Source organism: Lygodium microphyllum, chromosome 21 (genome assembly GCF_053477565.2).
Source record: "Lygodium microphyllum isolate KBCC chromosome 21, Lygodium_microphyllum_v1.1.10, whole genome shotgun sequence".
NCBI lineage: Eukaryota > Viridiplantae > Streptophyta > Polypodiopsida > Schizaeales > Lygodiaceae > Lygodium > Lygodium microphyllum.
Window position 1 is genome coordinate 39,645,721 of NC_141155.1, and position 14,076 is coordinate 39,659,796.

Below are 14,076 nucleotides of genomic sequence, written 5' to 3' on the forward strand. Positions count from 1 at the left end.
CAAGGGCACAAGCACCAACTTTCATGATGGTTAGTATGATCTAATACGTATGCATTAACTAGGAAAGATTGGTCGAGAGCCACATAGGAGAGATAAGTGCCCAACTTAAGTGGAAACTCAATCTTCAAATCTCATGTATAAAAACCAAAAAGTGAATGGATAAGCTCATTCTTGGAGTGCGCAAACTTGTGGCTTTCTTCTTGCTTTTATGTCTATCTTGTTAAGAGAGAGAGAGAGAGAGAGAGAGAGAGAGAGAGAGAGAGAGAGAGAGAGAGAGAGAGAGAGAGAGAGAGAGAGAGAGAGAGACGGGGGGGGGGGGGGGGGCGGGGGGAGAGTGTGTGAGGGAGAGTGAGGGACTGGCCTTGGAGAAGCTCTTGCTTCTTTTCTCTTCTCTTCTCCTTGTGCGATGAGCATGGTGGGTGGAGTATGGAGATGGAGTGCATTCCTTGGATTGTGGAGCTATCAGTGGATTTGTGTGGCTAGACTATAACGAATGGATTGGTTGATAAGCTCCCAACATTCGATTGGAGAGTGTGCATTAGGTATGTGAGAGGTGCCTATAGTTCGATTGCTTGAAATGTTTGAATTAATAAGCTATTTGTAGGCGCAACAATGTTGCTTGTGAGAGTGCCAACAGAATGCGAAGGGTCTCACAATAATGGTAGAGTCTAGAATTTTTTATTGTTGTCTTTTTACATGCTCTAGAGATTGAACTCACTTGTATAGTTGCAATACTCATTTGACATAAATCCTCGTAGATTAATGGGGGATATTGAGTAGGTGTCACCTAAGTGGCCCTCTTACTCTCTTGGTAGATGAGAGCAAAGTAGTTTTGATGTTTGCATGAATTGTAACCTCGTCCAACATAGACCAAAGTAATCATGATGAAGTGTCACACAAATCAAATGGATTAAATATTCACACCAATATTCGCACCAAACTTTATAAAACAAAAAAGAAAAAGGATGCAGGTGGTCTCTGACCTCAGACAATGCAGGCACCAAAATATATAGAAAACTTTCGTAAAACATAAAAGAAAAGAGGATATAGATCGATGTCGCTCGCCTCAAGCAATGCAGGCCTCTGTGTGATCGAGATTTCTCTCTCTCTCTCTCTCTCTCTCCTCTGTCTGTCCGTGTTCGCGTGACTGGGGTGTCGAGAAATGCAGCTGGGTAGAGCCTTGTGCGCGTCCCATTCTATGGAGCTGACAAGCCGAGGAGGTCACAGTGTCCGTTTCTCCTTCGTGGATGGACTCCTCGCTAGAAGAAGCTTCCCTTCAGTCACCTTCCCTGCGTCTCTCCGTTTTTGTTGTTGTTCCAATGCCGTGGACATTAACGTGGCTGCCAATCAAGGGAAAGCCTCGCCTCCAGCAGCAACAACAACAGCTGTCAAGGAGAAGTCCCTTCCTCGTAAGGGGAATAGCCCCAAACAGAACACCTCTGATGCTGAAGAAATTCGGAAACTACGATGGAAGAAGGTTTTCGTATCCCGTATCATTTTTCATATTAAAATGCACGCTTACATTACTGTGCTTGTGCGGGTGGCAAATGCGATATTCTTCTGACAATACCTTATTATATTGCATATCTACACCATAATGTGCAACCGTCCTATGAATGCTAGCTTCAGCATGTACAGCACTGTAAACAAAATGCTGATATGTTGTTAATTTGGAGAAGGGATTATTATTGAACTTGGCTAGTTATTGCTCACAAACTATCACATCTGTTAAAAAACATGCTGTATTTTGAGCTTATACAGCTGCACTTTATCAAAGATGGTACAAGTAGTGGACATCTTTGTTGGACATGGATGCTCACTTGGGTAGTCATTGCCCAGGAACGGACGTCTGTTCGATAACATCCCATATATAGAGCTTATAAAGCTGACTACTCCATGCTTGCAAAAAATGCACTTCTTCAAACATGGTACACAGGATGCAAGTGTCCTGTTGATTTCTCTTTAAGTGTCCTCTGTATTATGTCTTTGCTGTTTTTTTGAATTTCTACTGGTGGTTATGTTTCCACTGTGCTTTCCCCCCATGATTCAATTGGCAACGTGCTATTCCTCATGGTGTTTGCACACTATACAGATCAGTGTCTTGCATTTGCTCTTTTATAATCTTCAATATTGCCACCTAATTCCAGAATCCTTGTTCAATCATCATGCAGGCTGAAGATCTGAGAGCTGGTGGATATGAACCCTATGCCTATTCATGGAAAAGGACTCACACTGCTTTAGAATTACAAAACCTTTACAAGGATTTAACAAGTGGAGAAGAAGCGCATGATGATGTGGATCATGTGTCTGTAGCTGGCAGAGTCATAGCACGCCGTGCATTTGGAAAGTTGACATTCCTTTCTCTACGGGATGACACAGGCTCCATTCAGGTGCTCTAAGTGACACATCATCCTTCCATGTTTCAGCCCCTTCCATGTCTTGTATTGTTTACATTGTGTTTTCTTACAATTGCACATACACTTTCATGTCTATTTATAGAACATACGGTTACTTCCTTTTTCAATTGTGTATGCATTGTTATTTTGGGAATTCACTTCAAGGCCTTGATCACAAGGCGGTTTTAACTCTCCCTATTTTCAGGTAATATTATTTATTCCTGGATTTTAGGGCTTTTATATGGCAGACCGAATATTCATCTGGTTTGACCTGGTTTTGTACTGGCTGACCAGTTAGTAGTGTATTTATATCAATCAAGTTCAAGTCATCAGGTCTTATTTCTTTACATTTAGTGTGGTTGTCCATGTGGTGAGTTCTTGGGACTTGTCCAAATTTTTGGCACTTTTGTAGGTGTACACGTAAAGTACACAGAGAATACACACTATAAATTGAAATAGATGCAATAACCGTCTTATGGGATTATGGTCCATTATGTGATATACTCAATGCCCCACCCTCCTAAGGTGCCACCAATGATCTATGGTGCTGTAAGTTGTAAGGCTCCCATTAAGCCATGTGTGAGCACGGACATTGGGTAGGTCCTAACTTGTATATCAGATGAGTTCTATGTGACTAGATGGCAAAAAGGTGACCTTTGTGGATCTAACCTTTGGGTTAGATAGAGTAGCTATGCCGGTAGCAACTTGAGGCACAATGTATCGAGTTGCCGGGTGTGAGAGCTATCAAGGACGGTAGTGCCTTTGGCCTGACGGTAAAGCGAATATTCCGTCACCGACTAGGAAAGGTTCATTATATGGTCGGATGTGCCGACCAAACCACCTTCTCAGGCTTTAAAAGAAAGACCTCTTTAAAGCCATTGTATAGAAAAATATATCTTTTACCTTGTCAAAGCTCTCCCAGCTATCCTTAAGCTTTTTGCCTATCATTTGTTTGGATTGTTATCTAAGCTTCATAGTGGAAGCACACGGGTGGATAGAGCCATCTTTGTATCGGTTCATTTGAAATTAAAGTAGTCTTTGCTCTTTTCATATTTGTTGTGTGTTCTCTACTCCTTGCTCAGATTTTGTCTGCTATTGATAGGAAGAGTGCGCAATGGAAGTGTGAGACAGAGGTGGAGTAGCAATGTTGAGAGTGAGAGAGAGTGAATGCAAAGATGAGTGTACTAGATTGTGATAGGTAACAAAGAATAAAGAATGTATGTATATGTTAGACTACAAATAAGGGTGTGTTCACCTTTAACGTAACCAACTCTCACTAATCAGATGCAATGCTCATGCTAAGCCTTTGCAAGACTCTTAGTGAGAACATCTGTAGGGTTATCTTTGGTTTGATCTTAGTCATTGTGACAAGATCATCATCCAAGACCTATCGAATAAATGGTACCAAACATCTATGTATTTGGTACGTGCATGGAATATGGTATTCTTAGCCAGACATGAAGAAAGACCAAAATCCTTGTCCAGACAGCCAAGTCAAATAGCTTCCTTAGAAACTTTTGCAGCTGAAATATTTTCAGCTTATGTAGTACTTAGTGCCACAAATTTTTGCAACCTTGAACACAAAGAGAAAACCCCACCAGCCAAACCAAAATATATATCCATTGGTAGATTTCCTAGTGTCAAGATCTCCTGCCATGTCCAAATCACAGAATCCTTGTAATTCTAGTGGATCCTTTCCATAGCATATACATCATAGAAACATGGAACGGCTGTTCCGGCCTGTAGGAATGGTTTAACGCGTTTCAGATCCTTGGAGGAGGTGAAACGTTCAGGGAACGTTCCCTGCCATTCCCTGCCGTTCCCTGCCGTTCCCTGCCGTTCCCTGCCGTTCCTTGTTTGGAATGGCCGTTCCAGCACTGTTGACCAAAAATTTACATTTCTCTCTCTCTCTCATTGAATATTCAAAGTGTCAAGACAACCCACAAGTCAATTAGGAGTCCATGCAAAGCTCAAATTTGATGCATTATGAACTCTTACAAATCACACAGTCTATTCTCAATTCCAAGGTAATCATCCATTTATATTGTCTAATTTCAAGGGAAACTAGAATAATTGGAGCAATTCATGAGTAATTTGGAGCTGTGGGGCAATCGTGTCAATTTTGGGACATTTGGGTCAATTTGGAGCATTGAGGGGTATTGGGGTAATTAGAGGGACATTCTTTGGGGCAACTTGGTCATGCAAGGCATATTTGGGGCACTTAAGACATGTGCTGTTCCCCCCTGTTCCTGTTCCCCCACCTTGGACATTCCCCCCGTTCCGAGGGGTCCCGTTCCCGTTCCCGTTCCCCGCTCCAGGTAACTATGATATACACTTCTCTTGTGTACCTTTTAAGTATCTAAAAATACATTTCACTGCTTTTCAATGTGGCTTGCTAGGGTAGACATGAATCTTCTAACAACTCCCACTGCATGAGCAATGTAAGGGCAAGTCGCAACCATAGCATACATTAAGGATCCACAAGCTGATATATAATGTATGCCCTTCATAGCACTAGCAGCTGCATCATCCTTTGGGCAATCAACTTTGCTAAGCTTTGTCTGTGGCGGTAAAGACACACCAAGAGGCCTAGCATCAGCTATATTAAACCTATCAAGTACTTTACTAATGTATTTGTCTTGTGAGAGAAACACCAAGTGTTGCCCTCTATCTCTTTTAATGTGCATGCCCAAAATATGTTCAGTTGCCCCCAAATCTTTCATTGAGAATGCTGAACTTAGTTGCCTTTTAAGAGCATTCAAAGTATTCTTATGCTTTCTTGCAATCAGCATCTCATTCACATATAAGATAAGCACAATAAGACTTCCATCATCAGTCTTTTTAGTGTATAAGCAATGATTTGCACGACTGCATTGAAATTCATGGTTGAGCATGAAGGCATCAAACTTTTTGTACCATCGTCTAGGGGCTTGTTTCAGCCCATATAAGCTGTGTTTCAACTTACAAGCTAAATTCTCCTTCCTTGGAATGGCAAAGCCTTTTGGTTGTTTCATGTATAGCTCTTCATCCAGATCACCATGAAAAAAAGCAGTTTTCACATCCATCTGATCCAACTCTAAATCCAAGGATGTAGTGAGAGCAAACAAAACACAAAGCATAGTCATCTTCACCATTGGTGAAAAGATCTTTTGGAAGTTTATGCCTTTCTTTTGTGTGTAGCTCTTAGCAACCAACCGTATCTTGTACTTGGGCTTCTCATCAATACATTTTACTTTGTAAACCCATTTATTAGGGATAGCTTTCTATCCTTGGGCAAAGGTATAAGCTCCCTTGTGTTATTTGTATATAGAGACTTCATCTCTTCCTACTAGCAAGCTCCCAATTTCTCTTGTTTTCACATGATTGTGCCACTCTAAATGTTAACAAGCTCACTCTCATTAGTCAAAAAAATGCAATCCAAGGATGGCTGAAACATTTGTGGTTGCCTTCTGACATGTGTAGACCTTCTTACCCAATGATTTGTATTGTTAGGCAATGGGCCTACATCCTCAAGTACGCGCGCATCATTACCAGGTTGCTGATTTTCAGCATTTTCTTGTTTTGTAACCTATTTTCAGCATGTTCTTCTTGCTGTCCTATTTCATCGTGTGCATCTATTTGCTGTCCATTATCTTCTGGCTGTAGCACAATGGGTTGCTGCTCATTTTCAGTATAAAAAAGAATAGAATCTTCAGCTAATGGCTATTGAATGGCTAGCTATTCATGTTGAAATTTGACCTTTTTGTTAAGGTCAACTTGTGCAGCATGTTTCAGCAACTTTGTCTCATTAAATACGTCTCAATTGCGAACTATCTTCTTGCCCGAGGAAGCCAAACTCTATAACCCATCTTTCCCTCTATTTCCATATTTCATGAAGATGCCCTTGAGATACATGCATAAAGGCATCACAACCAAAGACACGCTAATGGTCATATGAAGTAGGTTTGCAAGACCAAACCTCTTTAGGAATGCCATTTTCCAATGCATGATTTGGAGATCGTTGCATACATAAACTACAATTTTAAGAATCTCTCCCCAAAGTTGCTGCTGGAGATTAGTTGTGGATAATATCTTTACCCATGACTTTCTATTGAAATCATCAATAAAAGTAACAAAGTATCGTGCACCGCCTTATGAATTAACAGGCATAGTGCACATATCAGAGTGTACTAAATCAAGAACATTAGACTTCTTAACGGCATCAGAGTAATAAGGAGATTTCACATGTTTTCCATATATGCAATCATTACAAAATTCGAGACTAGAGCCTATTGCATCAAATCTTCCTAAAGAGGAGAGAATTAGAAGGCCTTTTTGGCTTATATGACCAAGTCTTTTGTGCCAAAGTTCCATTTGTGAATGGACTTCAGACATAGCCAAGAAATTGCTAGGTAATGCTTTACAATGCAAATAATGCAAAGTCCCCTTTTTGTTGCCTTTAACAATCAGCATAGAGCCCTTGTAGACCTTCCAAGATCCACCACCAAAGGTAGTAAAATACCCTCTTGTATCAAGCTACCCAATTGATAGTAGACTTTTCTTTATACCAGGTACATATCTGACATCTTATAAAATCAGCTCTTGGCAATTTTGAAGAACCAAATGAATGGTACCTACACCCTCTATTTCACTTGCATAATTGTTGCCCAAGTAAACCTTGTCTAGACAATTTGTAGTGTATTGAGCAAATGACTCCAAATAGGGAGTAACATGAAAGGAGGCCATCATAAGTTGAGAGTAAGGCATCAATTACCTTCTTTTTGGTGATGTGCATATCATAAGTTGAGAGTAAGGCATCAATTACCTCCTTTTTGGTGATGTGCATATCACTTGCTGCTGCCATAATGCCTACATCATTGCATGAAGCTGCAACAATTATCTCGCCAATGCCAGAGAGGTCTTCAATGGCCACGCTAGATGCAACATTTGCCTTTGCAACTTCTTTTGAGGGAGGGCTGTCATCATCTTGTTAGCAGATTAGTCAGCTCAGGTGTGAGTGTGTGCTGTAGCGGCTACAACATTTTTTGTAGTATTTTTTTCTGGCATTTTTGATCCCCTTTTTAGGGCTGGGGAGCATTTAATGTTGGCCGACTGCATTTATTGCTCCCTCCATTTTATGCCTATATATTGCTAGTGCTCCTCCTCCTCTATGTACTTCAGCCATCATTTGTGGATTCTTCTGAGGAGAGAGGAGCCGGTGCTAGGGTGTCCATATAGCCAGTGATTCACTGTTGTATGCTGGTGTCTCGTGTTCGATATGGATTTCGTTTCCCGGGCACACATATGAGTTCTCATTTGTATTTGTGTTTATTTTTTATTGTCTTGTGTTTTAGCAGTTTATTTCAGCATGTTGTTTATGCTTCCATTGCTGTACCACTTCTGACATGGTATCAGAGCACAGGATTTGTGTTTCTGTTGTGTTTGTTGCTGATTTCAGGACTGATTTACCCCTCTACTGCCCTGGCAATTGCTGTCAACCTGATTGTGACCAGATTTTGGCTTCCCTACTCTGTGTTTTGATCAGCATATGCATTGCTTGCCTGTCCAACCCCTCTTGCTGCTTGTGTTTTCCTCATCAGGCTGCTGGGGACAGTTCCCTACACCTATTTAGGCAGTGTGCAGCCTGCATTTTGGTATTTACAACATAATTTTGGGCTGGGCGACTGGCAGATAAGGCCGTTTTTGATGTTTTTAGCAGATTTCCACTGATTTTTTGACTTTGTGTAGCATATTTTGGCTTATTTTGATGAGTTTTTGGGTTATACTACATGTGAACTCTTGCTTTTTGTAGTCTGTGCTCATGGTTTGGTTGTATTCCCTCTCCCAATCCCTTCTTTTCTTTACTTTTTTTCTAAATCCTCTCCAGATGGCTCCTCCATGCACATCCATTGATGACAAGCTCCATGGACTTGATTATTACACGTGGAGTGCAGTGATGAAGGCTTGGTTTATTCAGAAGCGGTTATGGTACGTGGTTAACGGAGTTGTGGCACGTTCTTAACAACCTTCTCCTGTTCCATCTGATTTTGATGAAGACAACCATGAGGAGGCTGTGCTTACATGGGATTTAGATGATGCCCGTGCTTATTCAGCATTACTTCGATGTATTTCCAAAGAAGTCCTATCGGCGGTCACCTCTTGTACGACAGCTTCAGACGTATGGTCGAAGTTACAGTTGATGTACGAGGCTCCTTCCACTATGAGGGCTGTTACTCTCTATGGCCAGCTCCAACAATTGAAGTTTGAATCCAAAGATACGATTCCATCTTTTCTACTTTGTGTTGCCCAACTCCAGGATCAGCTTTGCACTATGCAGTTTGCTCTATCAGAGGCACATCTTGTTGGTACAGTACTCTACAAGCTTCCTTGAGAATTTGATGGAGTGGCGAATGCTTTACAGACGTAAACATCTACGACTCCTCTCAATTTTCTTCACATGTCCTTCATGCTACTTAAGCATGAGGCTACTTTGCGACTACATAGGAGGCTTCTGTCACATTATGGAGATTCAGGTGAGGCTCTTGCAGCTTCAGAGAGGGGTTCAAAGATGAAGAAGTCGAAGGCCCAGTGTTATCACAGTGGCGAGAAAGGTCATTTAAGGAAGGACTGCAAAGAGTTAGCGGCTTCCAGGAAGAAAAAGGAGCAAAAGACAAAGTGGGATGCGGGCTCCTCCGACGAGTCCTCATGTGCCTTAGATTCCAATTCCGATCCTCCAGCCAAGGCGAAGTCCAAGGTGCGGAAGGGATCCTCTTCTTTGGATCGTATGAAGGGCTTAGTGGCCCCTTCCTCAACTGCTTTCGAGTGGTGGTGATGCGAACATCCATCATGACTCTCCAATGCCAGAGAGGGAGAGTGAGAGGGTGGTGAGATGGGGTAGCCATGCCTTATCTATATGTCTATATAGATGCATAGGATCCAGAAAGGGACCTCCTTGATGCATCGACCGAAGTTTGGCAGGTACAAATCCTGGAGCTAGGATTGACATCTAGGTTCATGATGGGCTGATTACTTGATAGAGAGTGGGCGACTTTCGTCTGGAGTTCACATCTGGGGACACTTTGGCGGTTTTGGCTGAAGGCGGGGATTCCATGGTCACATGTTCAGTGACATGTTTGGCAGATTGGTCTTGTATGTCCTGAGTGACATAGGTGACATAACACAGAGAGCTGCTATGATTCTTCTCTATTTTCAGGTGGTGTTGTTATGATCGACATCTTCGTCAGATACTCTTCGAGGCATCTTGGTGGTGGGCTGGCCACTCACTGCTTGGATATCCATGGTTCTTCTGGTGGTTCTATGTTGTATAGTTTACGCTTCCCTATCATTGTACTATTGTATTGTATTAGATCACCCTTGATCTGAGAGAGGGTGTTAGCAGATTCGTCAGCTCAGGTGTGAGTCTGTGCTACAGAGGCTACAACATTTTATGTAGTATTTTTTTCTGGCATTTTCTGGTGCCCTTTTAGGGTTGGGGAGCATTTAATGCTGGCTGACCAACATTAAATACTGGCCGGCTGCATTTATTGCTCCCCCCATTTTATGCCTATATATTGCTAGGGCTCCTCCTCCTCTTTGTACTTCAGCCATCATTTGTGGATTCTTCTGAGGAGAGAGGAGCCGGTGCCAGGGTGCCCACACAGCCAGTGATTCACTATTGTATGCTGCTGTCTCGTGTTTAATATGGATTTCATTTCCTGGGCATACATCTGAGTTCTCATCTGTATTTGTGTTTATTTTTTCTTGTCTTGTGTTTCGGCAGTTTATTTTAGCATGTTGTTTATGCTTCCATTGTTGCACCACTTTCTTGTCATCCTTTTTTTTCTTTCCCTGTTGTTTCTTTCTTTCTTGCTCTTTCTTGTAATACTGGCACTTGGGCTTTTTATGCCCTTTACGTCCACATTGATAGCAAGTAACATCACGTTGTTTGCCCTTGTCTTTACTTCTACTTTTGCCTTTATTTGCTGCATTACCCCTATTCTTTGACCTACCTCTAAGATGATAGGCTGAACCATTGGTTTCTCCACTGGGCTTTCTTTTGATTTTCTCATTGAGAATAGAGCCCCTAACACCATCAAATGTTAAAGTGATGTTGTTGCTAAGTGGCCAAAGCCTCCCAACTATTTGGTAAAGTCATCAATAAGAAAATAGCCTTCAGTTTATCATTGAAGGGCTGCAAACTAGAGTCGTGCAATTGACTCAAGATCCCTGTGAAAGCACTCAAATGCTCCGATGTTGGCTTAGACTCATCCAACTCCATATTCACAAACTTACACATGAGATGCACTTGATTTACTAGAGTTGTATTTTGATAAGTATCTATTAACTTTTTCCATACAGCATAGTTGTATCAAGACGCTGTTTGTAAGTACATCATCAGATACAACCATTGTAATGTATGGAATGGCCTTTTTGCTGAGTCTGGCCCAATCCTCATTTGCCATAGCTACAAGCTTAGTTTCGTAAAGAGCATCATCAGAGTCTTTGAGAAACAAAATGCCTTGCATCTTATCCTTCCACAGATCAAAATGAGCGTTGTGAAACCTTTTGATTTCAAGGAGGGATTTAGTGTCACTATGGCCAGAAGCATTGTTGGCCATTTGTCAACAATGCTCCAAAGACCAATTCTGTAATTTATGACGGCAAATGACAAGCTGAATATTCAACTAATTTCAGCCTAAAATTTTAGGGAATGAGAGCAAGATTTAGTGTCACTGCATTGTTGACAATGCCCAAATACAAGTACAACAGTAGAAATGATGACTTTCAGCAATATAACTAAAATTCTAGCATATGCTAGGTGACTCCCACTTCAACAATGTCACCGAAAATACATTTGCAACAATGATAGATCTGCAAATGATCTCTAAGACTGCTACACCATGAATATTCAGCAATACATCAACTCAATTGGAGCTGCCTAAGATGTATACTGCATACATATGTTCTCGAATCAACTTTTGATACACAAAATACCCAAAAATTCTCTACAATTTCTCCAAAATCTCACAAGTGTGAGATAAAAGACTTAAATTATAGTGTTTACATAACCAAGATTGCTATAGCAATGTCGCCAAAATGCATTTTACACATCAATTTTGCCAAAATCCACAAAATTCGGCAAAAGCCCCAAAATCTCATTGATCAATTTGCCCCAATTGCATTAATACGTGTTCCGGAGAGCATAAAATGAGCAAATTTAGCAAAAATTCAAATTTTTTTGCAAAAGCTCCAATTTCTCGGGTCCAAATGTGCACCAATGTCAATAAATTCAGCTCAGCTGAGCGAAATTTCACTGATACATGAAAAGCCTCAAATTTTTTAGAGCCAATGTGCACCATGTTCGCAATTTCCGGGTTAAATATCACTTTTATGCGTAAATTGCATCAAATCTGGGAAAAGCCCCAAATTCCAGGCACAAATCTATGAACTATGCTTATGTATGAGAACCCCTGTCAGTGAGCAAGGGCTGGTTGCAAAGGATATTAAAAAAAAAGGACAAAATGCCTTGGGAATGTGACGCATTTTGCCATTGACTTGCTGGCCAATTCGATTGCATCATTTCAGCCTACGCATGACGTTATTGTAGCGCTTAGGGTTGAAGGTCACCACAAGGGTTTGGCAAGAGAAGAATGTATGGGGGTTCAAGAGCTTAGACTCCGGAGATGGTAGAGATAAGAGAAGGGTTGAAGGTTTCAAGCCAAGCTCTTGAAGATAAGAGACAGCAGGGTGAAAGTAGATTCAGGGAGAGGAGTAGACGGAAGAGAAGGGGTTCGAAGAAATTGAAGACGTAGAAGAATACTCCCAAAAAGAATTAGATAATGTAGAAGAATACTAATAGAGATTAAGCCTGTTAGTTTCTTTCAACATTATGAGAAGATATAACTTTAATAGACAAAAATGTGTATAAAATAATACCTTCCTCTATGCTACTCAGATAGCCAATTTGATGTTTCCATTGGCTCCGAAAGAGGAGTAGAATACCAGCACGCCTGGCCAAAATTCTGTCTCATCACTCCTTCATCTTTCCCTTGAGAGTGCTGTTCATTGCCTGAAAACGGCGATTGCACGTTGCGCGATTTCGTCAATCTCTCTTTTTACATAAAATCCTCTCAAATTGGCTGAAAGTTACATGCTTTCTTTTACATGTCATTCTAATCTAGAAGTTATCTATAGTTTTATGGATTTTTACAAGATATAATATCTAGAATATTAAAAATTGGCTAAAACTTGTCTAAAAATCTAATATTTTTGAACCATGGATACTAACAGTAATGTCTAGAATGGCATTGGCTCTCTAAATCAATAAGAAAGCCACACTTTAGTTTTTTTTTACACGGTGTGCACGTAGCAGCATGATAACATGTGACTAATAAATGTAGCCTGCTTTGACTTGTTTGAGCTGTCCTTGTGTATGCCTGACCTATCATAGGCTGAAAACTATCGTCTAGTCTAGTTGTTGCCTTGGAACTATCGCGTGTCTTATGGCTGCCTTGAAGATTGTCAATTGACTTGTTAGAAGCTTGGTAAGCTATTGCTTGCACTCACATTGTTCTAAACTGATGTTTCTTCGTGCGGATGAGTTGAAGTTGACACACACAGACTTCGGGAAATGTGCACACCTTAGCAGCGGCTTTGATACTAGTTTGATGGGAAGAGTGCGCAATGGGAGTGCGAGACAGAGGTGGAGCAGCAGTGTTGATAGAGAGAGAGAGTGAACGCAAAGATGAGTGTATTAGATTGTGATAGGTACATAATGAATAAAGATTGTATTTATATATTAGGTTACAAATAAGGGTGTGTTCACATTCGTATAACTTTACACGGATACGAAGGGACTCTACATTCAACAGTTGTGCTATGTAATTTCTACATGGTATAAGAACCGCAATCCTAGACAGTGCGATCACTCACAATATGATACCAGGTTTTCTAAGTACATGTATAATCTCTTATATTTAAAGTGTTTTTGCATTTCAAGGCAATAACTATTGATAGTATCTATGAGCTAAAAAGATTATCTAGAATCTTGAAATGCTAAAATAGAATTTGTGAAAAGAGGATCTACTATTTGGAATAGTTAGGTGAAGCTATCCATTTAATTCTAGATTTGAACTACCCAAGGAGTCATGGTTAGAATATCTAGACATCATATGATTAAGTTAGATGATTCTTATCATAAAAATTAAGATAATCTAGTTATAAGCCTAGATCATAGAAGAGATGCTTGATTTTTTCATAGTGGTAGAAATTCACTTGTGAGACGCAAAGAGAGGCAAGGGACTAATAAGGATTTCCTTATTGGAAATAATAATATACCATGAAAGAAATGTAAATTTATCAAGATGATTGGGATAGGAGGATTAAATCTTTCAGTATTACTATTAGTCCAACAAATATCATCAATGATGTTTTCTCAAGATAATTTATTCAAGAGGAGAAACAATATATGAGAGAGAGAGAGAGAGAGAGAGAGAGAGAGAGAGAGAGAGGTAGGAGAAGTGATTTGAAGGAGGAGGAGAAACTAAGAGGAGGATAGAAGGTGGTTAAATTGAGTAAGAAGGGAAGGTAAAGAGAAGGATAGAAGAAGAAAGAAGAGTAGAAGGAGGAGTAGTAGGAGGATTAAGGGAAGAGGGAGATATATGAAAATGATAGAGGTGTGGTTTCTACACTTCCCATTCTA

At 40.6% G+C, this 14,076-nt stretch overlaps 1 protein-coding gene across 2 annotated transcripts in view; it reads left to right on the top strand.

Annotated features, from left to right (window-relative positions):
- Positions 1-1,028: 1,028 nt before the first annotated feature.
- OVA5 (Lysyl-tRNA synthetase, class II) overlaps positions 1,029-14,076 on the top strand; it is a 126,488-nt gene continuing 113,440 nt past the window's right edge. The window contains exons 1-2 of one of the 2 annotated variants that reach the window (XM_087661271.1): positions 1,030-1,477; positions 2,172-2,390. In XM_087661271.1, the coding sequence (XP_087517397.1) occupies positions 1,163-1,477; positions 2,172-2,390 (534 nt within the window). In that variant the 5' untranslated portion in view covers positions 1,030-1,162. Of the gene's footprint in view, positions 1,478-2,171; positions 2,391-14,076 lie in introns of both variants that reach the window. The other variant, XM_087661272.1, reaches the window with a different exon arrangement.